We start from the raw sequence: 27,511 nt of genomic DNA, 5'->3' as shown, positions 1-27,511 counted from the left end.
AGCGACCAGCAGCGAATGGCCTGAGGTGGATGGTGCCAGTAGACAGTACCGGTGGACAGCCCCCAGGGGACAAAGAGGCAGCCGGTCCCCGCCAATCCACATTTAAAAAAGTAACTCATGTCTCCATTTCACATTTGTTCATGTAAAAGCCCACCTGAGGAGGTAAAACCCCGAAACGATGGCTGCCCACTGGCCGACCAGTGTCCAGGGAGCAGGCCGGCGGACCCCCACGTCTGCCTGTCCGGTGGCCCCCGCCGTCACACCCGGAAGCTCCTGGTCCTGTGAAAGGCCTGGAAGGGCCTGGTCAGTGCCCGCACCAGCAGCGGCGTCCTGGGCCGCTCCACCAACAGCGCCGCCGCTTGGCTCTCTGGCGTCGGAAACCGCTCCTGGAACGCCGCAGGGTGCGATTTCTGGAACTGCGGGAGAAGGAGGGGCGGGGGTACAGTGGGTGTGACTTAGATTCCCCGGGCCCTGGTGTCTACCGAGTTGAAAGAAAAACTCAGAATTTCCATAAAAAGCACTGGACACAAACAATATATGAAAATGTAGAATGCACTTCAATCTGGAGAGTACATGGAGAAACTATTTTACCCCTGGAGAAAATATCTTAATAATTTTCTATAGTTTCTTAAATTTGATAACAGAGGAGGACCTTCCAACTGCTTATGGCTGTGCCCTAGAAATTACATGGAAAGAAGACACAAGAAGCAATTGGATAACAATTAGCTGGAGAAAGACTGAAACTATGTTTTTAACTTGTTTCTGGCAAGACGTACACCTAACCAAGCCCAGCCCGCACCCTCCGCTCCTCTGCTGCTAATCTCCTCACCGTACCTCGTTCTCGCCTGTCCCGCCCTCGACCCCCAGCCCACGTCCTCCCCCGGGCCTGGAATGCCCTCCCTCTGCCCATCCGCCAAGCTAGCTCTCTTCCCCCCTTCAAGGTCCTACTGAGAGCCCACCTCCTCCAGGAGGCCTTCCCAGACTGAGCCCCCTCCTTCCTCTCCCCCTCCTTCCCCTCTCCATCCCCCCGCCTTACCTCCTTCCCTTCCCCACAGCACCTGTATATATGTATATATGTTTGTACATATTTATTACTCTATTTTACTTGTACATATCTATTCTATTTATTTTATTTTGTTAACATGTTTGGTTTTGATCTCTGTCTCCCTCTTCTAGACTGTGAGCCCACTGTTGGGTAGGGACCGTCTCTATATGTTGCCAGCTTGTCCTTCCCAAGCACTTAGTACAGTGCTGTGCATACAGTAAGCGCTCAATAAATACGATTGATTGATTGATTGATTGAGGCCTGGGCAGGGGTGGGAGAGGGCAGGACCAGGACCCAGTGGGGACAACAGGGTGGATGACGTCCGGATAGGGACTGGGCTAAGGCAGGGCCGGGGGGCAGGTGCCAAACTGCCATCGCCAGGTGGGTGACTCCCAAATCTGCCTCTCCAGCCCCAACCTCTCTCCTTCCCTGCAGTCTCCATCTCCTCCTGCCTTCCGCTCATTCTTACTCCTTGGTCTTGCCAATGCTTCAAACTCTACCTGTCCTAAACAGAACTCGTCTTCCCACCCAAAACCCATCCTCTCCTGACTTTCCCATCATTGTAGACAGCACCACCACACTCCCTGTCCCCAAAGCCCTTCACCTTGCCATCATCCTTGACTCAGTGGAAAGAGCACGGGCTTGGGAGGCAGAGGTCGTGGGGTCTAATCCAAACTCTGCCACTTGCCTGCTGTGTGACCTTAGGCAAGTTACTTCACTTCTCTGTGCCTCAGTTCCCTCTTCTGTAAAATGGGGATTATGACTGTGAGCTCCACGCGGAACAGCCTGATTATCTTGTATCTACCCCAGTGTTTAGAAGAGTGCTTGGCACATAGTAAGCACGTAACAAATACCATCATTATTATTCAGACCGCATATCCAGTCCCTCACCAAATCCTATCGGTTTTATCTCCACAGAGTCTTTAGAACCAGTCCCTTCCTCTCCTTCCAAACGGCAACCACTTTGGCCCAACCAACTGTCCTATCCTGCCTCAACTACTACCTCAGCCTCCTCGCTGGTCTTCCTGACTCCCGCCTCGCCTCTCTCCAGTCCAAACTTCACTCTGCTGCCCAGGTTATTTTTTCTAAAAATTTGCTTTGTGCACGTCTCCCGGATCCTCAAAAATCCTCCAATGGCTACCAATCCACTTCCACACCAAAAAGAAACTCCTTACTGTGGGCTTTAAGGCTCCCAGTTGTTTCTCTGCCTCCTTTCTCACCTCTCTGATCTCCTATTACAAACCAACCTTCACACTTCACTCCTCTAACATGAATGTACTCAAACTACACCTTGATCTTGTCTCTCCCACCAGTGACCCCTTGCTCATTCCCTCCCTGTGGTCTGGATCTCCCTCTTGCTTCAAATCTGAGAGGCCAACGCTCCCTCCATCTTCAAAGCCAGGCTAAAACCATGTCACCTCCAAGAAGCCTTCCCTGACTAATCTCTCATTTCCCCTCCCTACCGGCCCTCCCTTCTGTGCCACCTATGCTCTTAGATCTGTACCCTTTTAGCACCTGGATACTCACCCAGCCCTATAGCATTTATGTCCATAACCTTATACTCAGCCACTGCCCATGTCTGGAATTTCTTTTAATGTCTCTCTCCCCGCCTACAGGGCAGGGTTTGTGTCTACAAACTCTATTGTACCGTCCTTGCCCAGGGGCTTAGTACAGTGCATTGCACACAGTTAGTGCTCAATAAATACCACTGATTGACTGACAGGACAGACAAGCGGTGCGGGCAGGACAAACAGTGGATGAGGACAGGACAGACAGTGGGGTGAGAGGAAGACAGTGCGGGGAGCCAGGCACTCTGCCCATGGGGGGAGCTCAATAAATACCACTGAGGGACACTCCCTGCCTCCAAGAGATGACAAAATTCAAGGGAAATTTGCGATTCAGTTCCAAGGGAAGCAGAGAGAATAAAGCCATAGTGAGGACAGCCCCGGAGCCCCGCTGGGGCACAGCCCTCCTTACCTGCTTCAGTTTTTTCCTTTTCTCTTTGACCGATAGTTTGGGATCGGCTAGTGTCCCCTCCAACAAGGCCGCTATTGGCTCCTGAGCCCCAAATTCCTTCTGGTATTCAAATTCCTCGGGACTGATTTGGCGGCAAAACGATGGGCCGGGCAAGGTGGTGTCAGGGTCGGCTCCCGGGTATTTAATCTGAAAGCACCAAGGAGCTGAGGGAAGCAAGCTGAGAACAAGCAGCAGGAAACACTTCTTCCCCCAGCCAGGGGAAAGCACTGGGAATCTTCCTATGGGGGGGGGGGGGGGGGGGGGGGGGGGGGGGCGGGCTGGGCCGCCAGAAAAACACCAGCAGCTTTACAGAGGTTTTGATCCAGACAGAGATGAGTGTCCAAACTGGGTCACTGGGGGAGAGTCAGGAGTGTGGAATGGTCCACACTGGGTCACCAGAGGAGAATCAGAGAAGAAGAGGGAAGAGTCAGGGGTGGTCTATGCTGGGTAACTGTGAGGGGAGTCAGGGATGGAGAGAGGAGAGTCGGAGTGTGCGATGGTCCATATTGGGTCACCAAGGGTGAATCAGGGATGAAAAGGGAAGAGTCAGGGGTATGAGATCTCCTCCAAGAGGTTTTTCCTGACAAAGGCCTCCTCTCTTCTTCTCCCTCTCTCTTCTGAGACACCCTGACTTGATCCATTCATTCATCCCTGCTACGGGCCCCACAGCACTTATGTACATATCTGTCATTTATTTATATTAATGTCTGTCTCCCCCTCTAGACTGTAAGTTCATTGTAGGCAGGGAATGTGTCTGCTTATCGTTGTATTGTACTCGTCCAGGCACGTAGCACAGTGCTCTGCACACAGTCAGTGCTCAATAAATATGATTGAATGAATGAATGAAAGTCTGTGCTGGGTCACTGGGGTTGAGTCTTCGGAGTAAGAGGTCAGAGGCCATGGGTTCTAATCCCGGCTCTGCCCCATGTCTGCTGTGTGACCTTGGGCAAGTCACTTAATTTCTCTGGGCCTCAGTTAGCTCATCTGTAAATTGGGGATTAAGACTGTGAGCCCCACGTGGGACAACCTGATCACCTTGTATCCCCCCCAGCGCTTAAAACAGTGCTTCAAACATAGTAAGCGCTTAACAAATGCCATCATCATCATTATTATTATTATTAGTGTCAGGGACAGAGAGAGGAGAGTCAAGGGTATTGTATGTTCTGTGCAGGGTGACCGGGGAGAGTCAGGGATGGAGAGAGGAGAGTCAGGGGCGTGCAGGGGTATGTGCAGGGGAGTGACAGAGATGCCTTTTGATGTCCCTGCTCTGGTTACCAGCTGAGCCTTAGTTGAACCCTTGCCTATGTACCCACGCTCACCATGGGAGAGGGTGAAGGCCACTGATGTCGGGGCACAAAGCCAACAGCGTAGCGGGGCGGAGGGCCCTGGCTGTACGGCCATACCTGGACCCTGCGCAGGTGAGCCAGGCGCTCTTCTACAGCCGCCTGCAGGGCGGGGGGCACCGTCAAGATCTCCTGGTGATGGTCCAGGAGAAACGTCACCAGCTGTGCCGACAGCAGCTCGTCCAGTTCTGCCTCGGCTCCGGAGCGCAGGATGGGGCGCGAGAAGGTCTGGACCATCTGCATGCAGAAAGTGGGAGCAGAGGGAGCAATTTCACCGCCAACTCCAAACTGGGCACCGGCAGGGGACGGAAGGCAGCGCCGGGCACCTCCTGGACCCTCAGCCGAACAGGAGCTCACACATCCACAATCTCATCCTCTTCCGTGTGAGTGGGGCCGTGTCGCAACCTTCTCGCTCCCCCAACTCTTACTCCCTCTCCTCATCCTGGGATTCCATGGGGACCAAGTTCCCTCCCCACCAGCCTGACCCTCTCTCCAGCTGGGCAGCCCCTCTGGTCGACCCAAAGGTGTTTGCCGCCCCATCACACGGCACACTGAGCCCTGCCCTCTGGGGCCCACCACCACCTCACCCTTCCCTTCCTCTCCCCCGCCCAGAGCTCCCATGTCCCAGTCCTCCCCATCCCAAGCCCTCGCACCAGGGCCCGAGTCCCGGAGTGCTCGCAGAGCGGCGGCAGCCGGCGGTTGTCGTGGATCCTGGCCATGAGGCGCGTCAGCAGCTGCAGCTTCCGCCGGTTCTCGGGGGGCAGCAGGAGGCAGCACGTCTGCAGGCCCTCCACAGCCGCCGCTTCTTTCTGGAACAAACCTGGGAGAGGAGAAACCGCCTGTCTCGAGGAGCCCCACCCCTCCATCTCCCTCCCGTCTTCTCCCACACCTCCCGGCTCTGGGTCCTCGTTGAACAACTGATTCCCCCAGGGGTTGACTCTGCTGCCCTTTTTAGCCTGCCATCCTCCCCCTGCATCAAACACGAGGGTCCCCGAGGGTCTGTCTTCCCTACCCACCTAGAACCAAGCCCGACCCACAGGAGGCTCCCAGTCCAGGGCCTGCCCGGAGCTGACCAGTGGATGTCTGTGACCTCAAAAAAACTCCCAGAGGTGGGAGGCAAGCACATTCACAAGTCCACCGGTCCACCCATCCATCCATCCATCCGTCTGCCTGTCGCCTCCCCAGCGGCCTCACCAAGCACGCTGACGAAGGCGTCAAAGAGCTGGAACGTGAGCAGTGGCTCCTTCAGGCGGCCATAGTAGTCGGCGATCGTCCTGAAGACGTCCTTCTCGAACCCCGGGTACGAGGGCTGCTTGGTGTCGGAGCTGCCGGGCCCTTCGCACACATACACACAAACAGGCGTGCAAGTGAGTCACGTATGACTGGATGTGCATGTGTTTTCTGGCCAGCAGGCAGGGGGAGGGTGAAGGCAGCTCACAGGCCCAGCATGGGGTGGGCAAGGGCTTGGTGGGGGGTGGAGGGGTGCAGGGTCAGGGATGTAAGCATTAGGGCAGTGGCGGGGAAGGTGGGCATGGGCACTTACAATTTGCTAAACACTTCATCGCTGAGAGTACCCAGTGTGGAAGCTCCTCTGAGAGAAGATGGAGAGAATTTGTGGATTAGAATTTGCCCGTGGTGGGCAAGGAGAACCCGAAGGAAACCCCAGTGCCAAGGGCAGGCTTTCGTCCAAACCCGCTGGGTGGTGAACGTACACGCGGCACGGCCTGGGCGGAGGGAAACCCAGGCCTGAGACTCGACCTGCTGTGTGACCTAGGACAAGCTGCTCAACCTCTATGGGCCTCTGCCTTCTCAACTGTAAAATGGGGACAATACTTCCCGCTCCTAATGCACTGGGATGGAGGGGAGGGTGAAATGGACCATGGAAAGAACATCACGTATCTAGAACCTGCCCTTTCTGCTCCATCCAAACTGCTCCCAGGCTGACCCCAAAGCTTATATCCCACCTTGACTACTGCATCAGCCTCCTCCCTGAAATCCCTGCCTCCTGTGTCTCTCCACTCCAGTCCAGACTTCACTCTGTTGCCTGGATCATTTCCCTCAATACCATTCAGTCCATATCTCTCCCCTCAACCCCTGAAGAGCTTCCAGTGGTTGCCCATCCACTTCTGTATTATTCTTATGGTATTTGTTAAACACAACACTATGTGTCAAGCACTGGACTAATTGCTGGGGTAGATACAAGATAATCAGGTGGGACACAGTTTCTGTCTCAAACAGTCTAAGTAGGAAAGAGAACGGCGTCTCCCTCTCTAGACTGTAAGCTCACTGCTCCTTCCACTCGGTCACGCTGCTTCTCAGCTTCTCTGTATCTAACAGAAACTCCTTCCCCTCAGCTTTAAAGGACTGTCAGCTCACCCCCTCCTTCCTTACCTCACTGATTTCCTGCTCCATCCCAGCTTGCGCAGTCAATCAGTGGTATTTACTGAGCACCTACTATGTGCAGAGCACTATACTAAACACTCGAGAGAGTACAACAGAATTAGCAGACATGCTCCCTGCCCTTTACGAGCTTATAGTCCAGAGGGGGAGACAGACATTAATATGAATAAGGAATTTATAATATATAATCGAGAGATATGTATGCAAGTGCTGTGTTGTTGGAGGTGGGGGTGAATCTCAAATGCCCAAAGGTCACAGAACCAAGTGCACAGATGCACACTTCGCTCTGCTAATGCCAACCTACTGACTGTACCTCCATCTCGCCTATCTCGCCACCAACCCCTCACTGCTGACCCCGGTACCACGTCCTTCCTCTGGCCTGAAACTCCCTCCCTTTCCATGCTCTGTGAGAAGGAGCTTGGCCCGGTGGTTAGCGAACTGGCCTGTGGATCAGAAGGACCTGGCTTCTAAGCCCAGCTCCACCACTTGGGCAAGTCACTTCACTTCTCTGTGCCTCAGTTACCTCAACTATAAAATGAGGATTAAGACTGCAAGCTCCATGTGGGACAGGGACTGTATCCAACCCAAATTGCCTGTAGCCACCCCGGCATTTAGTAAAGTGCCTGGCACCCAGTAAGTTCTTCACAACGGCCACTATTATTACATCCGACTGATGATCCCTCTCCCCACCTTGAAAGCTTTATTAAAGTCACATCTCTTCCAAAAGAATTTTCCCGACTAAGGCCTCATTTACCCTACTCCCTTCTGCATCACCTTCGCCCTTGGGTCTGCAGCCTTTAGTCACCCTACTCTCAGCCCCACAGCACTTATGTCCAAATCCATAATTTATTTATTTCTATTAATGTCTGTCTCCCTCTCTAGGCTGTAAGCTCCTTTGTGGGCAGGGAACAAATCTAACAACTCTGTTGTAGTGTACTCTCCTGAGCACTTAGTCCAGTGCTCTGTACTGAGTAAGCACTCAATAAATACCATTGACTGGTTGATTGAAAATGCCCAGGACTCTGCCCGTATCTGCACCCAGCAGATGCTGGAGGATGGAGGAATGGGCGGTCAGGACAGGAAACCAGTGAGGCAGGAGGGCTGCATAGGCTCAGACCAGCTGGGCCCTGGCCCAACTGATCAGCCCAGGGAAACCCAGAGGCAGGACCCTGTGGCCACTCCCGCCCTGCCACTCACGTGATTTGTCCTCCAGGAGCACCAGGCCCTGCCGGCTGACACGGTACACGTTGTGGACGATGTTCTTTGACTTGACCAGCTTGGCGTCCAAAACGGCCTCCAGGGAGTCCAGCCCCAGGACTTTCTGTAAACTGGTCACAGAGAGGAGCAGCGTAAGAGCCCCCCGGATGGCCCCTGGGATGGAAGGACCTCAACTTGATGTCACTCTGTAGGGGTGGGGGCAGAAGGGAGTGACCAGAGCAGGGAGGGGAGAGTCGGGGATGTTGGATGGTCCCTGCTGGGCCTCCGAGGGAGAGTCAGGGATGGAGAGAGAGGGGAGGGTGAGGGGCATGGACTGGTCCATCCTCAACTGTGAGGGCGGGTGTCCAAGAAGACCACCGGCACTCAACTCCACCCAGGGTCCCGGCACTACTACTGGAGACAGAGCCCCGGTGTGGGTGGGCCGGTGGCTGAAACAGGAGTGGGCATGGCTAAAGGTCTCAAAAAGCACCTTGCTATTAACCAGGACAGAAGGAGCTGGTAGATGAGTAGAAAATGGAAAAGAAATAAAGCGATGCTTCGGAGGCACAGATTCTGGCCGCCAGAGGAGGCCGTCTCCAATACAGCCAAAGCAGAGATGACATCACTTCAGCAAAGACACGCTGCTACAGCACGGGTGCTGCAGCAGACACACCGCCGCAGCAGACACACCGCTTCAGCAGGGGTGTCACAGCAGAGATACTGCATCAGAGACATGCTGCCACAGCAGGGATGCCACAGCAGAGGCATGTCACTGCAACAGAGGTGCCATAGCAAAGACATGCCACCGCAGCAGAGCTGCCAAAGCAGAGACAAGCTGCCGCAGCACAGGTACCACAGCAGAGTAGGTGCAGCAGAGACACGCCACTGAAGCAGAGGTGCCACAGTAGAGACACGCCACCGCAGCAGACACGTGTGTGCACAGCAGAGAAGGCCCAGCACCACGCGCTGCTCATTGTAAGCCGGCACAGCCCCCACCGAGGTTCAGAGCCACATACTGGGCCAGGGTCATAGCCTTCCAGATGTCCTCGACGTTGGCTTCCGTCAGCTGCCGGCGCTGCACCAGGCGGCAGGCCGGGATCTCCCCGATGGCTATGCTGTGCCGCTTGAACCACGCTTCCGAGTTCTGGGCAGGAATGGAAGGAAGGGAAGGAGGGAGGGTGCGTATCACGGCTGGGACAACCAGCCAGCCAGCCGGCCACCCAGCCAGGCCCTCCCCCTGAGATCCCGCTCATTTGGGCCGGGCCCCTGGTGGGTCAGAACGCAGGCCTGGCGGGGACCAGTGCGGCACCAGAGGGTCAGACCCGGCGCGGCCCCCCAGCCCAGGACAACCTCTGCTTGCGGACAGAGCGCCGGGGGTGGGATCGGGCCTTATCGAGACAGGAAGAGGGTGGATGGCTCCTCTCCCAGGGACGTGGCTCCTCCCTCCAAGGAGCCCAGCCTAGGGATCCTACCCCAGGGACTCCTCGCCTGGAGCCACCTGGGGCCCCCTGGGATGTGGATTGTACCAGAAGAAGAGGCCGCACGGGGATGTTGTCCTGGGATGTGGCGGGCGGGGGGTCGCTCCAGGACGGGAACTTCACGGGGTCCCCTTGGAACGGCGGCCTCCTGGGATAGGGCTTCAGCGGGGACGAAGGGGGAAACCTGGGAGGAAAGGTTTCATCTATCATCTCTATGCTGATGACACCCAAATCTACATCTGTCCCTGCTCTCTCTCCCTCCCTTCAGGCTCGTGTCTCCTCCTGCCTTCTAAGACATCTCCATCTGGATGTCTGCCCGCCATCTAAAACTCAATATGTCCAAGGCTGAAATTCTTATCTGCCCTCCCAAATTCTGCCCTCTCCCTGACTTTCCCATCTCTGTTGACGGCACTATCATCCTTCCCGTTTCACAAGCCCGCAACGTTGGTGTCATCCTCGACTCTGCTCTCTCGTTCACCCCTCACATCCAATCCGTCACCAAAACCTGCCGGTCTCACCTCCGCATCATCGCCAAGATCCACCCTTTCCTCTCCATCCAAACCGCTACCCTGCTGGTTCAATCTCTCATCCTATCCCGACTGGATTACTGCATCAGCCTCCTCTCTGATCTCCCATCCTCCTGTCTCTCCCCACTTCAATCTATACTTCATGCTGCTGCCCGGATCATCTTTGTGCAGAAACGCTCTGGGCATGTTACGCCGCTCCTCAAAAATCTCCAGTGGCTACCAATCAACCTACTCTTAAAGCAAAAACTCCTCACTCTCGGCTTCAAGTCTCTCCATCACCTTGCCCCCTCCTACCTCACCTCCCTTCTTTCCTTCTACAGCCCAGCCCGCACCCTCCGCTCCTCTGCCTCTAACCTTCTCACCTCGTTCTCGTTCTCACCTGTGCCTCGTTCTCACCTGTCCCGCCGTCGACCCCCAGCCCACGTCCTCCCCCTGGCCTGGAATGCCCTCCCTCCGCACATCCGCCAAACTAGCTCTCTTCCTCCCTTCAAAGCCCTACTGAGAGCTCACCTCCTCCAGGAGGCCTTCCTAGACTGAGCCCCCTCCTTCCTCTCCCCCCTTCCTCCTCCCCATCCCCCCGCCCTACCTCCTTCCCCTCCCCACAGCACCTGTATATATGCTTGTACATATTTATTACTCTATTTATTTTACTTGTACATATTTACTATTCTATTTATTTTATTTTGTTAATATGTGTTGTTTTGTTGTCTGTCTCCCCCTTCTAGACTGTGAGACCGCTATTGGGTAGGGACCGTCTCTATATGTACTTCCTAAATGCTTAGTACAGTGCACTGCAACAAGTAGGCTCTCAGTATGTGCTACTTTACTACTTCCAGCAATTATCACATGGAAACAAGTGTCCGGGGACTTTTTCCTTAACTGAAGCAAATTGTGGCTTGTTCCAGTTTACTTTCAGCAATGCGTACTGGCAAGGATATAGTTGTCAGTGCAGTCAAGCAGCTGCCCACCAGAAGCCTCTGTAATAGCAGATATTTATTTCATAGAACCAGCCTGTTCCAGCCCTGCATCTTGGAAAGCATAACACACAAGGGACAGTTTCCAGAAGTAATAATAATAATGATGGAATTTATTAAGCACTTACTATGTGCAAAGCACAAAGAAAGTAAAGAGAAAACGTGCCTACCAACTCTGTTACACTGTACTCTCACAAGTGCATAATACAGTGCTCTGTGCAAAATAAACTCTCAATAATAAATACAATTGATTGATTGAGAAGGAGCGTGGCTTAGTCGGAAGAGCATGGCCTTAAGAGTCAGATGATGTGGGTTCTAATGCTGGCTCCACCACTTGTTTGTTTGTCTCTACCACTTAACTTTTCCGTGTCTCAGTTCCCTTATCTGTAAAATGGGGATTAAAACTGTGAGCCCCACATGGGACAACCTGATTACCTTGTAGCTACCCCAGCACTTAGAACAGTGCTTAGCACATGGCAAGCGCTTAACAATGAGAAGTAGATAGAACATGGCAAAGTAGATAGAACATGGAACTGGGAGTCAGAAGGTCATGGGTTCTAATCCTGACTCCACCATTTGTGCAACCTTGGGCAAGTCACTTCACTTCTCTGTGCCTCAGTTACCTCATCTGTAAAATGGGGATTGAGACTGTGAGCTCCCTCTGTCCAACCCAATTTGCTTGTACACACTCCAGTGCTTAATACAGTGCCTGGCACATAGTAAGTGCTTAACAAATCTTATAATAATAATAATTATTATTATTATTGTTATTAAGGAGCCAGGTTTGAACCATGACTCACACCCACAGTTAATGAGGAAAGCTTTCTGATTGCGGTATAAACTGGTTAAGTAGGAGAAGATTTTAATAGTTTCATCAGGTTCACTATCAAATATTAATGTTATATTTCTATATATCTATACATGTGTTCGTGTGTGTATATCTACCTAACTAGCTGAGATAGCTAGTTGCTAGCTGAGGACAGTGTGTTACTATTTGCCCACCATCATCATTATCAGTGAATATTTCTTAGTAAGCTATCTATTCATACTTACCGACTGGCAAATTTAACCTCTGAAAATTGCTTATCACTGCTTATTCTACATCTCTTCTAGACTGTGAGCCCGTTGTTGGGTAGGAACCGCCTCTATATGTTGCCAACTTGTACTTCCCAAGTGCTTAGTACACTGCTCTGCACACAGTAAGCACTCAAATACGATTGAATGAATGAATGAACTTGTACTTCCCAAGCACTTAGTACAGTGCTCTGCACACAGTAAGCTCTCAATAAATACGATTGAATGAATGAACGAAAGGACACTGAAAGGCTGCCATGAAACACTGACCCAAGGGGCCCAGCTCTAGTCTGGACACTTGGGTCACTTCCATTGTCTTGGTTGGGCCATGCAGGACCTCAGAGCCAAAGCCCAGCAGGGCAGAGGTGCCAACTCCTCCCCCTTCCCTCATCCCTGCAGGTGATGAAGAGTTGCCCACCCCCTCCCGGGGTGGTTGGATGACTGGGCACGGCCCCTCCATGTGCCCACAGGGGACGGGGCACTTCCCTGTCAGACAGGAGCAAAGGGAAGGATCACTGGGACTAGGGGGCTCAGTCTGTGGTCAGTGGCTCCCCTGGGGTGCAGCCAACTTTTTGGTTTATTTCCATGTCTCCCCATCAGTGGTGCAAAGATTTTTATTATTACTATAATTATTTATTGCATCTGTTTAATGCTTACCATAAGTGAAGCACTGTTCTAAGCGTTGGGGTAAATGCCAGCGAATCAGGTCGGACACAATCCTTGCACCATATAGGGCTTACAGTTAGTCTATGGGGGAGGGAGAACAGATACTGAACCCTCAATTTATGGAAGAGGAAACTAAGGCCCAGAGAAGTTAAATGACTTGCCCAAGTTCACACAGCAGGCAAGTGGCGGAGCCAAACTTAGAACCCAGGTTCCCTGGCCCCCAGGACTGTGCGTTTTTCATACTGCTCCAGAAACAGCATTTGACTGCCTCTGCCTGTTCTGCCAGCCACCAGGGTGTGTGTGTGCACACATAAACACACACACACACCACACACACCCCCGATCTGTGACTCTTTGGGGGGTGTCCACTGCCTTCAGTGTCTGGGGTTCTTGTGGGAGGGGCAGGGTGGGGCAGGGCCGGGCTGAGTCAACTTCCAGGTTTCTCTTCTCTCAGTGTTGCTCCACCTTGCTCTCCCTCTGCAAGCCGTTGCTGGATTTTGCAGCAACAGGAAATGCCTGGTCTCTCACTTCCCCTCTCCCCAGCTTCAACCCATCCTGGGCCCCCACCATTAGCAGCGAGCAGAGAGTACAAGGTGATTGTGGTCCCTGGAGCCCAGTGGGGCAGGGCCAGCGGTCCAAAGCCTTCTGTTCCCCACCCAGATCGCCGCCAAGCTACCCCAGACTCCGGGCCGATCATGGCTGGGCTACTGTGCCAGCCTCCTAGCCGGCCTCCCTGCCTCCAGCCTCTCCCCCTCCACACACCCATGTGGATCATCTTCCCGAAGCGTGGCTCGGCCCTCTTCTGTCCTCCCGACGAGACTCCCTCGCGGGCTCCCCACGTCTCTCCGCTTCTCACCGGTGGCTTCGAGGGTCCCCACCCTTTGGCCCTGCTGACCCATCTGCTAACTTCTCCCACTCTTCCTAACTCATCACCTCCGCTACTCTGGAGCCCACCTGCTAGCCACAACTCACTCTCGTCTCTCCTGCCTCCATTCCCTCGCTCACGCCATTCCCCGGCTTGGAATGCCCTCCCTCCCTCAGACAGCCCCCAGCTCTCCCCACCTATAAATCCTTCTTATAATCCCACCTCCTCCAACCTTTCCAGACTCAGTCTCAAAATCTCCAATCTTATCAATGGGATGGGAGCTTCTAGCACTACGTACTGTGGTCTGTAATTTGGGCGTGGAGCACATGTACAACTACTCATCCGGCTTTTCATTTTGACTCCGTTAAAATCCATTCACGGGCCCTTGGCCGGGTGCTGCCTCTCTGCCCCCTCTGCCTTTCCCGCTTCACCTGCTTCTCCAGAGGGAACCCGGTGGGCAGGGGCGGGAGGGAACAAGGGAGGGCGCGCCAGCCACCGGCCCAGGAATCAACCCCTCCGCGCAGAAGTCCTGGTTCTCAAGTCTCCGGCCGACGGGGGACTCGGTCCCCTGGAGGATTACAGCTTCAAACCAACTCCTCTTTCAAGGAAAGCAGTAGTTTCACTGTGCAAAAAATTTCTCCAAACCATCTCAAGAGCTGCTGCCATCAGCTGCTGCCCAGGAGGCCTTCCCATACCAAGCCCCCTTTGTCCTCTCCCCCTCCCCACAGCACTTGTATATATGTTTGTATAGATTTATTACTCTATTTATTCTACTTGTACCTATTTACTATTCTATTTATTTTGTCAATGATGTGCATCTAGCTTTACTTTCTATTTGTTCTGATCACTTGACATCTGACCACATGTTTTGTTTTGTGGTCTGTCTCCCCCTTCTAGACTGTGAGCCCATTGTCGGGTAGGGATGGTCTCTATATGTTGCCAACTTGTACTTCCCAAGAGCTTAGTACAGTGATCTGCACACAGTAAGTGCTCAATAAATACGACAATGAATGAATGAATCATATAATAATAATAATAATGACGGTATTTGTTAAGCGCTTACTATGTGCAAAGCACTGTTCTAAGCACTGGGGGATACAAGGTGATCAGGTTGTCCCACATGGGGCTCACAGTCTTAATCCCCATTTTACAGATGAGGGAACTGAGGCACAGAGAAGTGAAGCGACGTCCCGCAGAGACGGCACGTGCCCACCAGAGGTTACCCCGCTCCAGCCGCTGCCCGCAGGTGGAGAAGCAGGGTCATCATCATCATCATCAATCGTATTTATTGAGCGCTTACTGTGTGCAGAGCACTGTACTAAGCACTTGGGAAGTCCAAGTTGGCAACATATAGAGACAGTCCCTTCCCAACAGTGGGCTCACAGTCTAAAAGGGGGAGACAGAGAACAAAACCAAACATACTAACAAAATAGAATAGATATGTACAAGTAAAATAAATAAATAAACAAATAAATAGAGTAACAATAGAGTAATAGAGTAATAAATAGAGTAACAGGGTCCCGGAGTGACCCTGTCCAACCGACCCAGGCAGGACACACTGGATTCCAAGCGCCTCGCCCCCGAGGGGATAGTTCAGCCCGGACCAGAGGATGCCTGACTGCATGCCTTGGCCCCGAGTGGATGGTGTAGCCCAAACTAGAGGGCAGCTGACCAAGCACCTCATCCCCTCGGCGGACAGTCCAGCCCGGACCGGAGGGCGCCTGACCAAGCTCCCCAAACAATGGGGGACAGGCCAGCCTGGACCGGAGGGGGCCCAACCAGGCACTCCATCCCCGCAGTGGATGGTCCAGCCCGAACGGCAGCGTGTTGGAACAAGCGCCCTGCCCAAAGCAGATGGTCCAGCTGGGATCAGCGGGCACCCAACCAAGCAGCCCATCCCCGTAGGAGACGGTCCAGCCCATCCCAGAGGGGGCCCACACACAAAACTGAGCCAAATCTGGGAATCTGGGAGGGGTGGAGCAGACCGTGCCAGGCGCAGCGGGTAGCAAATGTGACAGCCCTGCTCCACGGGGGACACGGGGTATACGGGTGTCTGTCCCTCCGTGGCCAATCAATCAATCAATCATATTTATTGAGCACTTACTGCGTGCAGAGCACTATACTAAGCGCTTGGGAAGTACAAGTTGGCAACATATAGAGACAGTCATCATCATCATCAATCGTATTTATTGAGCACTTACTGCGTGCAAAGCACTGTACTAAGCGCTTGGGAAGTACAAGTTGGCAACATATAGAGACAGTCCCTACCCAACAGTGGGCTCACAGTCTAGAAGGGGGAACTATGACAACCCTGTACCATGGGGGACATGGGGTATACAGGTCTCTGTCCCACCATGGCCAATCAATCAATTAATCAATCGTATTTATTGAGCGCTTACTACGTGCAGAGCACTGTACTAAGCGCTTGGGAAGTACAAGTTGGCAACATATAGAGACGGTCCCTACCCAACAGTGGGCTTACAGTCTAGAAGGGGCCAACTATCTAGTACCTGCACAACGCACGGGGGCGGGGGGGGGAGGTGTGTGTGTGTGTGTGTGTTGTGTGTGTGTGTGTGTGTGTGTATACATACATATATATATATATATATATATATATATATGTACTGTATATATATGTACACATATATACCTGTATAGCTGCCGATTGTCCTTGAAGTCCTCTGTCCCCCACCGGCCCTGGATGTCTTCGATGACGTGGTTTTTCAGGAACTTTCCAAGCAGCTGGATCGTCTGCCTGCGGGTCACCTCGGGACCGAAGTTGTGGCTGCCCTGGAGCAGGGCCAGCAGCCAGTCCACGGCGGCGCGGGCCACGAAGCAGCGCTCATAGCTCCTTAGGCGGCACCGGTGCCTCCCCACGGGCACGCCGGCCCGGAACTGCTCGATCATCTCGTTCCACTGTGGGAGGCAAGCGACAAGAGGGATGGGGTCTGGGTTACCATCTGTCCATACACGTACATGTATACACACACACACACACACACACACACACTCTCTCTCTCTCTCTCTGTCACTCTCACTGTCCCCCTCAGGCCTGGGAATCAGAAGAATCTGGGTTCTAATCCCAGCTTCGCCAATCAATCAATCAAATTTATTGAGCGCTTACTATGTGCACAGCACTATACTAAGCACTTGGGAAGTACAAATTGGCAACATATAGAGACAGTCGCTACCCAACATTGGGCTCACAGTCTAAAAGGGGGAGACAGATAAAAAAAAAACCAAACATACTAACAAAATAAAATAAATAGAATAGATATGTACAAGTAAAATAAATAGAGTAATAAATACGTACAAACATATATACATATATACAGGTGCTGTGGGGAAGGGAAGGAGGTAAGATGGGGGGGATGGAGAGGGGGATGAGGGGGAGAGGAAGGAAGGGGCTCAGTCTGGGAAGGCCTCCAATCTGCCACTCATCTGTTGTGTGTCCTTGGACAAGTCACTTAACTTTTCTGTGCCTCAGTTCCCTCATCTGTAAAATGGGGATGAAGACTGTGAGCCCCATATGGGACATGGACTGTGTCCAACCTGATTAGCTTTAACCCAGCGTTTAGTACGGTGCCCAAAGTCACACAGCTGACAATTGGCAGAGCCGGAATTTGAACCCATGACCTCTGACTCCAAAGCCTGGGCTCTTTCCACTGAACCATGCTGCTTCTCTAAGTATCTATCTGTATATATCTGTAATTTATTGTTTTATCTATTTGTCAATGTCTGTCTCCCCCTCTAGACCGTGAGCTCATTGTTGGGTAGGGACCGTCTCTAGATGTTTCCAACTTGTACTTCCCAAGCGCTTAGTACAGTGCTCTGCACACAATAAGTGCTCAATAAATACGACTGAATGAATGGCTCCCCACAGCACATACGTATTTATCTGTATATATCTGTAATTTATTGTTTTATCTATTTGTCAATGTCTGTCTCCCCCTCTAGACCGTGAGCTCATTGTTGGGTAGGGACCGTCTCTAGATGTTGCCAACTTGTACTTCCCAAGCGCTTAGTACAGTGCTCTGCACACAGTAAGCGCTCAATAAATATGACTGAATGAATGACTCCCCACAGCACATATGTATCTACCTGTATATATCTGTAATTTAATGTTTTATCTATTTGTCTTAATGTCTGTCTTCCCCTCTAGACCGTGAGCTCGTTGTTGGGTAGGGTCCGTCTCTGTTTCCAACTTGTACTTCCCAAGCGCTTAGTATAGTGCTCTGCACACAGTAAGCGCTCAATAAATATGACTGAATGAATGAATGAGTGAATGCCTGGCACATAGTAAGCAGTTAACAACTATCATACAAAAAGACCACCCAAGTCACTCTTCCAAACTGATACACACCATGTTGCCGCTTTGCAGAAACAAATGGTAGGTGGGCAGTGTTGCCTGGTGGAAAGGGTACAGGGCTGGGAGGTAGGTCTCCCAGGTTCTAGTCCCAGTGTGACCTTGGGTTAGTTGCTGAATCTCTCTGGGCCTCAGATTCCTCCTCTGTAAAATGGGGATGAGACACTGGCTTCCCCTCCCATGTGCAACTGGGACCTGTGCCTGATCTGATTGTAAAGGAGTTTAATAAAGGCCATAATAATGCAGATTATGACAATAAGGCAGTGACCTGTTGAATACTCAACAACCAGCTGGGAGCTGGTCCCAGGTTACCTGGATGGTCAGCACTGACCCCCGAAGAAGGAACACACCCCAGATATGGCTGCTTCCCCCTTGTGAACAGTGCTTTGCACATAGTAAGCGCTTAATAAATGCCATTATTATTACTGCGGAAGATGGGTCGGGAGAGCCGACAGGCAGGATGAAAGGGTTTTGGACAGATTCATGGATAAGAGTCTTTGCCGGTCACTGGGGGAGAATCGGGGGGGTGTCAGGTCAATCAATCAATCGTATTTACTGAGCACTTATGGTGTGCAGAGCACTGTACTAAGCACTTAGAAAAAATACAGTATTAGAGTTGGTGTACACGTTCCCTGCCCACAACAAGCTTACAGTCTAGAGGGGCGGTCTGTGTTGGGTCGCTGGAAGGGAGAGTTAAAGATGGAGAGAGGAGAGTCGTGGGATCTCTGTGTGCAGAGCACTGCTCTGAGCGGTGGGAAAAAATACATGGGTGAAAATTAAACACAGTCCTTGGCCCTCAAGGGGTTCACAATCTAAGAGAGACTGTTGGTTTTTAAAATACATTTGTTCAATAGTGTTACTTCTGTCAAACTATGGTGTTTATTTTGAGAAGCAGCGTGGCTCAGTGGAAAGAGTACGGACTTTGGAGTCAGAGGTCATGGGTTCAAATCCCGGCTCCCCCACTTGCCTGCTGTGTGACCTTGGGCTAGTCACTTCACTTCTCTGTGCCTCAGTTCCCTCATCTGTAAAATGGGGATGAAGACTGTGAGCCTCACGTGGGACAACCTGATCACCTTGTATCCCCCCAGCGCTTAGAACAGTGCTTTGCACATAGCAAGTGCTTAACAAATACTATTAGTAGTAGTAGTAGTAGTAGTAGTAGTAGTAGTAGTAGTAGTAGTAGTAGTATGATCCCTGTCCTCAAGGGGTTTACTATCTACTAAGGGAGACAGACATTAAATTAAATTACAGTTTGGGAAGCAGCAGAGTATAAGGATATGAACATAATAATAATAATAATAATGGTATTTGTTAAGAGCTTACTATGTGCAAAGCACTGTTCATTCATTCATTCATTTGATCGTATTTATTGAGTGCTTACTGTGTGCAGAGCACTGTACTAAGCACTTGGGGAGTACAAGTTGGCAACATATAGAGATGGTCCCTACCCAACAGCAGGCTCACAGTCTAGAAGGGGGAGACAGAGAACAAAACATATTAACAAAATAAAATAAAATTCATTCATTCGACCGTATTTATTGAGTGCTTATTGTGTGCACAGCACTGTACTAAGCGCTTGGGAAGTACAAGTTGACAACATATAGAGACGGTTCTAAGCATTGAGGGGATACAAGGTGATCAGATTGCCCCACGTGGGGCTCACAGTCTTAATCCCCATTTTACAGATGAGGTAACTGAGGCACAGAGAAGTGAAGTGACTTTCCCAAAGTCACACAGCCGATAAGTGGCAGAGCCAGGATTAGAACCAATGACCTCTGACTCCCAAACCCGGGCTCTGTCCACTAAGCCACGCTGACATAAGTACTGTGGAGCCAGGGGTGGGGTCAGTATCAGCTGTGTGACTTTGGGCAAGTCGCTTAACTTCTCTGTGCCTCAGTTACCTCATCTGTAAAATGGGGGATTAAGACTGTGAGCCCCCCGTGGGACAACTTGATCACCTTGTAACCACCCCAGTGCTTAGAACAGTGCTTTGCACATAGTAAGCGCTTAATAAATGCCATTATTATTATATTATTATTATTATCAAAATGCTTAAGGGGTACAGGTAGGTGATGCAGAAGAAAGGGAGAACAGAGTGGGGAGATGAAAGGTTAGTGAGGGAAGGCTTCCTGGAAGAGATGGGATTTTAAATGAACTCTGGAAATGGGGAAAGGGTTGGTCTGTCGGGCACAGGGTGCCAACTGGGTTCGGAGTGGTGCCCTGGGCCCACAACTTTCCAGTCTCCAAACTCTTCCTCCAGCCCTCCGCCCTGCCTGAAGCTCCAAGGGCGGGAGGAGGCAGGTCTGGGGTCATCATCATCATCATCATCAATCGTATTTATTGAGCGCTTACTATGTGCAGAGCACTGTACTAAGCGCTTGGGAAGTACAAGTTGGCAATATATAGAGACAGTCCCTACCCAACAGTGGGCTCACAGTCTAAAAGGGGAGACAGAGAACAAAACCAAACATACTAACAAAATAAAATAAATAGAATAGATATGTACACGTAAAATAAATAAATCAATAAGAATAATAAATATGTACAAACATATATCCATATATACAGGTGTTGTGGGGAAGGGAAGGAGGTAAGATGGGGGGATGGAGAGGGGGACGAGGGGGAGAGGAAGGAAGGGGATCAGTCTGGGAAGGCCTCCTGGAGGAGGTGAGCTCTCAGCAGGGCCTTGAAGGGAGGCAGAGAGCTAGCTTGGCGGATGGGTCAGACATGAGGAGTGGCCTGTCCCCGGCTGGCTGGCCGCCATCACCGTCCAGCGTCGCCGTCCATCCTCTGAGGACTGAACCTGCGCTTTAGAGAAGTGGCAGGAAGAAAGTCCTGCCCCTCAATCAATCAATCGTATTTATTGAGCGCTTACTGTGTGCAGAGCACTGTACTAAGCGCTTGGGAAGTACAAGTTGGCAACATATAGAGACAGTCCCTACCCAACAGCGGGCTCACAGTCTAGAAGGGGGAGACAATCAATCGTATTTACTGAGCGCTTACTGTGTGCAGAGCACTGGACTAAGCGCTTGGGAAGTACAAATTGGCAACATATAGAGACAGTCCCTACCCAACAGTGGGCTCACAGTCTAAAAGGGGGAGAACAAAACAGAGAACAAAACCAAACATATTAACAAAATAAAATAAAAAGAACAGATATGTACAAGGAAAATAAATAAATAAATAGAGTAATAAATATGTACAAACATATATACAGGTGCTGTGGGGAAGGGAAGGAGGTAAGATGGGGGGATGGAGAGGGGGACGAGGGGGAGAGGAAGCAGGGGGCTCAGTCTGGGAAGGCCGGGGTCTGACTGTGACCACTTAATCATCAATCGATGGTACTTACTGAGCATTTACTATGTGCAGAGCACTGGACTAACCCCTCTGCGCCACAATTTCCTCATCTGCACAATATGGAGGAGTGATGAAAGGAGACCGCTGAGATGAAAGTGCTGGAGGAAAACAAGCCCCCAGATTGTCATCTCCAGCTGTGGGGAAGGGGTGGAGTTACACCTCTTCCTCCCCTCCAAAAACAGACCTCTACAGGACAGATCAATCAATCGTATTTATTGAGCGCTTACTGTGTGCAGAGCACTGTACTAAGCGCTTGGGAAGTACAAGTTGGCAACACATAGAGACAGTCCCTACCCAACAGTGGGCTCACAGTCTAGAAGGTGGGCTCACAGTCTAGAAGACGATTTGCTCCCTTTATTCATTCCCCCTCCCAGCCCCACAGCACTTATGTCTGTGTCTGTAATTTTTTGATTTATTCATTCAGTCATATTTATCGAGTGCTTACTGTGGGCAGAGCACTGTACTAAGTGCCGATTTATATTAATATCTGTCTCCCCCTCTAGACTGTAAACTCACTGTGGGCAGGGAATGTGTCTATTGTAAAACTGTACCCTTCCATGTGCTTAGTACAGTAAGCGCTCAATAAATATGACTGAACGAATGACAAATGTAGAGTTCAAACCTGGGCCCCTTACAGTAGTCGCTGAATCTGAGCCTCAGCATTCTCATCTACGAAATGGATGCTGAATGCCTTTTTCCCTCCCCCTTGACTCTGCATCCCACGTGGGACAAGGATTGGGTCCGATCTGATTGTACTCGGCACGGTGCTTGGCATAAAGTAAGTGCGTAACAGAATACCTCAATTACCATGATGTATTTTTATTAGAAACTCCTCGAGGGCAGGGATTGAGTCTTTCAACTCGGTTGAACTCTCATAAACACTAGCTTCTGAGCCCTGCCCGCCGCAGGCACCCTATAAATCCCACTGATGGATGGCTTGTTTGAGCGTACGACAGACAGACGGGCAGACAGACAAATGGGAATAAATACTCTGTTTATTTATTTATTCATTTTACTTGTACATATCTATTCTATTTATTTTATTTTGTTAGTATGTTTGGTTCTGTTCTCTGTCTCCCGCTTTTAGACTGTGAGCCCACTGTTGGGTAGGGACTGTCTCTATATGTTGTCAACTTGGACTTCCCAAGCGCTTAGTACAGTGCTCTGCACACAGTAAGCGCTCAATAAATATGATTGATTGATTGATTGATTGATGGGCAGATGGGTGGGGGGCCCTCGCTCTCTCCTACCCCAAGTTGACCCCTACCACGGGGTGAAACACAACCGGCCAGGTGAGACCGTGGAAGTGAGAAGCATGACGTAGTGGCTAGAGCCCAGGCCTGAGAGTCAGAAAGCAGCGTGGCACAGTGGAAAGAGCCCCGGCTTGGGAGTCAGAGGTCATGGGTTCGAATTTCAGCTCCGCCCCTTATCAGCTGTGTGACCTTGGGCAAGTCACTTTAATAATAATAATGGCATTTGTTAAGCGCTTACTATGTGCAAAGCACTGTTCTAAGCACTGGGGGGATACAATGGGATCAAGTTGTCCCACGTGGGACTCACAGTCTTAATCCTCATTTTACAGATGAGGTAACTGAGGCTCAGAGAAGTTAAGTGACTTGCCCACGGTCACACTGCAGACATGTGGCGGAGTCGGGATTCAAACCCATGACCTCTGACTCCAAAGCCCGGGCTATTTTCACTGAGCCACGCTGCTTCTCTATGCCCCAATTCCTCATCTGTAAAATGGGGATTAAGACTGTAAGCCCCACGTGGGACAACCTGATCACCTTGCATCCCCCCTCAGTGCTTAGAACAGTGCTTCGCACACAGTAAGGGCCTAGCAAATGCCATTATTATTATTTATTGAGTGCTTACTGGGTGCAGAGCACTGTACTAAGCACTTGGGAAGTATAAATCGTCAACAGAGACGGTCCCTACCCAACAACGGGCTCACAGTCTAGAAGGGGGAGACACAGAACAAAACCAAACATACTAACAAAATAAAATAAATAGAATAGATATGTACAAGTAAAATGAATAGAGTAATAAATATGTACAAACATATATACATAATTCATGGCTCAGTGGAAAGAGCCCGGGCTTTGGAGTCAGAGGTTGTGGGTTCGAATCCCTGCTCCGCCACATGTCTGCTGTGTGACCTTGGGCAAGTCACTTAACTTCTTGGAGTCTCAGTTCCCTCCTCTGCAAAATGGGGATGCTGACTGTGAGCCCCATGCGGGGCAACCTGATCACCTTGTATCCTCTCAGCGCTTAGAACAGTGCTTTGCATCATCAATTGTATTTATTGAGCGCTTACTATGTGCAGAGCACTGTACTAAGCGCTTGGGAAGTACAGATTGGCAACATATAGAGACAGTCCCTACCCAACAGTGGGCTCACAGTCTAAAAGGGGGAGACAGAGAACAAAACCAAACATACTAACAAAATAAAATAAATAGAATAGATATGTACAAATAAATTAAATAAATAAATAAATAAATAGAGTCAAAAAATATGTACAAACATATATACTTATATACAGGTGCTGTGGGGAAGGGAGGGAGGTAAGATGGGGGGATGGAAAGGGGGATGAGGGGGAGAGGAAGGAAGGGGCTCAGTGTGGGAAGGCCTCCTGGAGGAGGTGAGCTCTCAGCAGGGCCTTGAAGGAAGGAAGAGAGCTAGCTTGGCGGATGGACAGAGGGATTGGGGGCATTCCAGGCCCGGGGGATGACGTGGGCCGGGGGTCGATGGTGGGACAGGCGAGAACGAGGTACGGTGAGGAGATCAGCGGTGGAGGAGCGGAGGGTGCGGGCTGGGCTGGAGAAGGAGAGAAGGGAGGTGAGGTGGGGGGGGGCAAGGTGATGGACAGCCTTGAAGCCGGGGGTGAGGAGTTTCTGCCTGATGCGCAGATTGATTGGTAGCCACTGGAGATTTTTGAGGAGGGGAGTGATATGCCCAGAGCGTTTCTGGACAAAGATAATCCGGGCAGCAGCATGAAGTATGGATTGAAGTGGAGAGAGACACGAGGATGGGAGATCAGAGAGAAGGCTGATGCAGTAGTCCAGATGGGATAGGATAAGAGCTTGAATGAGCAGGGTAGCGGTTGGGATGGAGAGGAAAGGGCAGATCTTGGCAATGTTGTGGAGCTGAGACCAGCAGGTTTTGGTGACGGCTTGGATGTGAGGGGTGAACGAGAGAGCGGAGTCGAGGATGACACCAAGGTTGCGGGCTTGTGAGACGGGAAGGATGGTAGTGCCGTCAACAGAGATGGGAAAGTCAGGGAGAGGACAAGGTTTGGGAGGGAAGACAAGGAGCTCAGTCTTCAACATGTTGAGCTTTAGGTGGCGGGCAGACATCCAGATGGAGATGTCCTGAAGGCAGGAGGAGATGTGAGCCTGGAGAGAGGGGGAGAGAGCAGGGGCAGAGATGTAGATCTGGGTGTCATCAGCGTAGAGATGATAGTTGAAGCCGTGGGAGCGAATGAGGTCACCAAGGGAGTGCGTGTAGATCGAGAACAGAAGGGGACCAAGCACTGAACCTTGGGGAACCCCCACAGTAAGGGGATGGGAGGGGGAGGAGGAGCCTGCAAAAGAGACTGAGAAAGAACGACCGGAGAGATAAGAGGAGAACCAGGAGAGGATGGAGTCTGTGAAGCCAAGGTCGGATAGTGTGTTGAGGAGAAGGGGGTGGTCCACAGTGTCAAAGGCAGCTGAGAGGTCGAGGAGGATTAGGATAGAGTATGAGCCGTTGGATTTGGCAAGCAGGAGGTCATTGGTGACCTTTGAGAGGGCGGTTTCTGTGGAATGTAGGGGACGGAAGCCAGACTGGAGGGGGTCGAGGAGAGAGTTGGTGTTGAGGAATTCGAGGCAGCACGTGGAGATGACTTGTTCAAGGAGTTTGGAAAGGAACAGTAGGAGGGAGATGGGGCGAAAACTAGAAGGTGAGGTGGGGTCAAGAGAGGGTTTTTTTAGGATGGGAGAGACATGGGCATGTTTGAAGGCAGAGGGGAAGGAACCAGTGGAGAGTGAGCGGTTGAAGATGGAAGTTAAGGAGGGGAGAAGGGATGGAACGAGAGATTTCATGAGATGAGAGGGAATGGGGTCAGAAGCACAGGTGGCTGGAGTAGCACTTGAGAGGAGGGAGGAGAGCTCCTCTGAGGACACTGCTGGGAAGGATGGGAGAGTAGTAGAGAGTGTATACATATATACATGTACACATATATACATGTATACATATATACATGTTAATCCCCATTTGACATGTTAATCTCCCCCTCGTCCCCCTCTCTGTCCCCCCATCTTACCTCCTTCCCTTCCCCACAGCACCTGCTGTGGGGAATAAATACGATTGATGATGATGATTTGACAGATGAGGTAACTGAGGCTCAGAGAAGTGAAGTGACTTGCCCAAGGTCACACAGCAGAGATGTGGCGGAGCCGGGATTTGAACCCACGACCTCTGACTCCAAAGCCCGGGCTCTTTCCACTGAGCCACGCTGCAAGCGCTCAATAAATGCGATTGAATGAATGCAAGGAAGCGCTCAATAAATACGACTGAATGAATGAAAGGAAGCGCTCAATAAATACGATTGAATGAATGAAAGGAAGCGCTCAATCATCATCATCATCATCCATCGTATTTATTGAGCGCTTACTATGTGCAGAGCACTGTACTAAGCGCTTGGGAAGTACAAATTGGCAACACATAGAGACAGTCCCTACCCAACAGTGGGCTCACAGTCTAGAAGGGGGAGACAGAGAACAAAACCAAACATAGTAACAAAATAAAATAAATAGAATAGATAGGTTCCCATACCTATTCCATAGCTATTCTATTCCCATCCATATCTATTCCCATGTCTATTCTTGGCCCATCTGCCAAGCTAGCTCTCTTCCTCCCTAAATACGATTAAATGAATGAAAGGAAGGAAGGAAGGGAGAGCGGGAGTGGGGGGGTGGGGGGTGTCCGGACCCCGGGGGCCTCACCAGCCTGGTGGCCCGGTACGGCCCGGGACCAACGATCCGCTGCTGCTGCTGCTGCTCCTCCATCGGCTCGGTCCGGTCCGGTCCGGGTCCGGTGGGGATCCGGTCCGGGTTTGGGTCCCGCCCCGCGGAGGTTTGAATCTGGAGGCCGATGAGCGCCGTCCTCTGATTGGGCGCCGCCGCCTGGGGGGCGGGGCCCGGCCCCACCACGTGACCCCCAGACCGACCACGTGACCGCCCGCTGCCCCCGCCCGGAGGGGGGCGCTGCGAGGCGGTTGTGGGGGAGCGGCCCCAGCGCTTGTTGCAGTGAGCTCGGCCCAGACCCTTCACCTGCGCCCGCCGCGGGAAAGTGAGCTTCGCTGAAACGCCTCCCCCTCGGCTTCAAGGCTGTCCATCCCTTCCTCACATTCCTTCTCTCCTTCTCCATGCCCACTCTGATCCTCGGAGACTTCAATATCCACATGGATATCCCTAACGACTCCTCTGCCGCCCGCCTTCTATCTCTCCTTGACGCTGCCAACCTCTTCCTCCACCCCACCTCGCCCACTCACCAACTTGGTCATACCCTCGACCTCATCATCTCCTACCGCTGCACTGTGTCCACCCTCACCAACTCTGTGATCCCTCTCTCTGATCATAATCTTCTCACCTGCCTCCTCACTCACACTCCTTTCCCCTGTAAATCCGTATTACTCCCTCACAGAGATCTCCGCTCTCTGGACCCCACCCATCTTTCGGAGCGCCTCACACCCCACCTCGCCGCCCTCTCCTCTCTACCCAGTCTTGATGATCAGATTACTGCTCTCAACTCTACCCTTTCTACTCAGCTAGACTCGCTCGCTCCCCTTTCCCTTCGCCGCTCTCGCACCACTAACCCACAGCCCTGGATCACTGCCACTGTCCGCCTCCTTCGCTCTTATGCTCGAGCTGCCGAACGCTGCTGGCGAAAGTCTAAACACCATGCCAACCTCGTTCACTTCAAGTTTATCCTTTCCTGCCTTAACTCAGCCCTCTCTTCTGCCAGACAAAACTGTTTCTCCTCCCTTATTGACACCCATGCCCATCACCCCCGCCAGCTCTTCCGTACATTTAACTCCCTTCTCAGGCCCCCGGTTCCTCCCCCTCCTCCTTCCCTCACCCCCAACGATCTGGCCTCCTACTTCATTAACAAAATTAAATCCATCAGGTCCGACCTCCCCAAAGTCTCTTCCCCCCTTTCTC

General features: G+C 51.5%; 1 protein-coding gene across 1 annotated transcript; it reads right to left on the bottom strand.

The window, feature by feature from the left end:
* Positions 1–26,685, bottom strand: DEPDC1B (DEP domain containing 1B). The gene is made up of 13 exons (XM_038765580.1): positions 26,621–26,685; positions 26,420–26,531; positions 26,294–26,344; positions 16,236–16,501; positions 9,528–9,663; positions 9,018–9,145; positions 8,002–8,132; positions 5,948–5,995; positions 5,599–5,739; positions 5,058–5,224; positions 4,465–4,641; positions 3,023–3,208; positions 1–416 (listed from the first exon to the last, which is right to left on the bottom strand). Exons 1-13 carry the CDS (start codon positions 26,683–26,685, stop codon positions 258–260), a joined length of 1,767 nt encoding a protein of 588 aa, XP_038621508.1. The 3' UTR covers positions 1–257.
* Between the last annotated feature and the right edge of the window lie 826 nt (positions 26,686–27,511).

The sequence above is a fragment of the Tachyglossus aculeatus genome, chromosome 23 (assembly GCF_015852505.1).
Source record: "Tachyglossus aculeatus isolate mTacAcu1 chromosome 23, mTacAcu1.pri, whole genome shotgun sequence".
NCBI lineage: Eukaryota > Metazoa > Chordata > Mammalia > Monotremata > Tachyglossidae > Tachyglossus > Tachyglossus aculeatus.
Note: the sequence above shows the minus strand (reverse complement) of the source record. Positions and strands in the feature narration are given on the sequence as shown.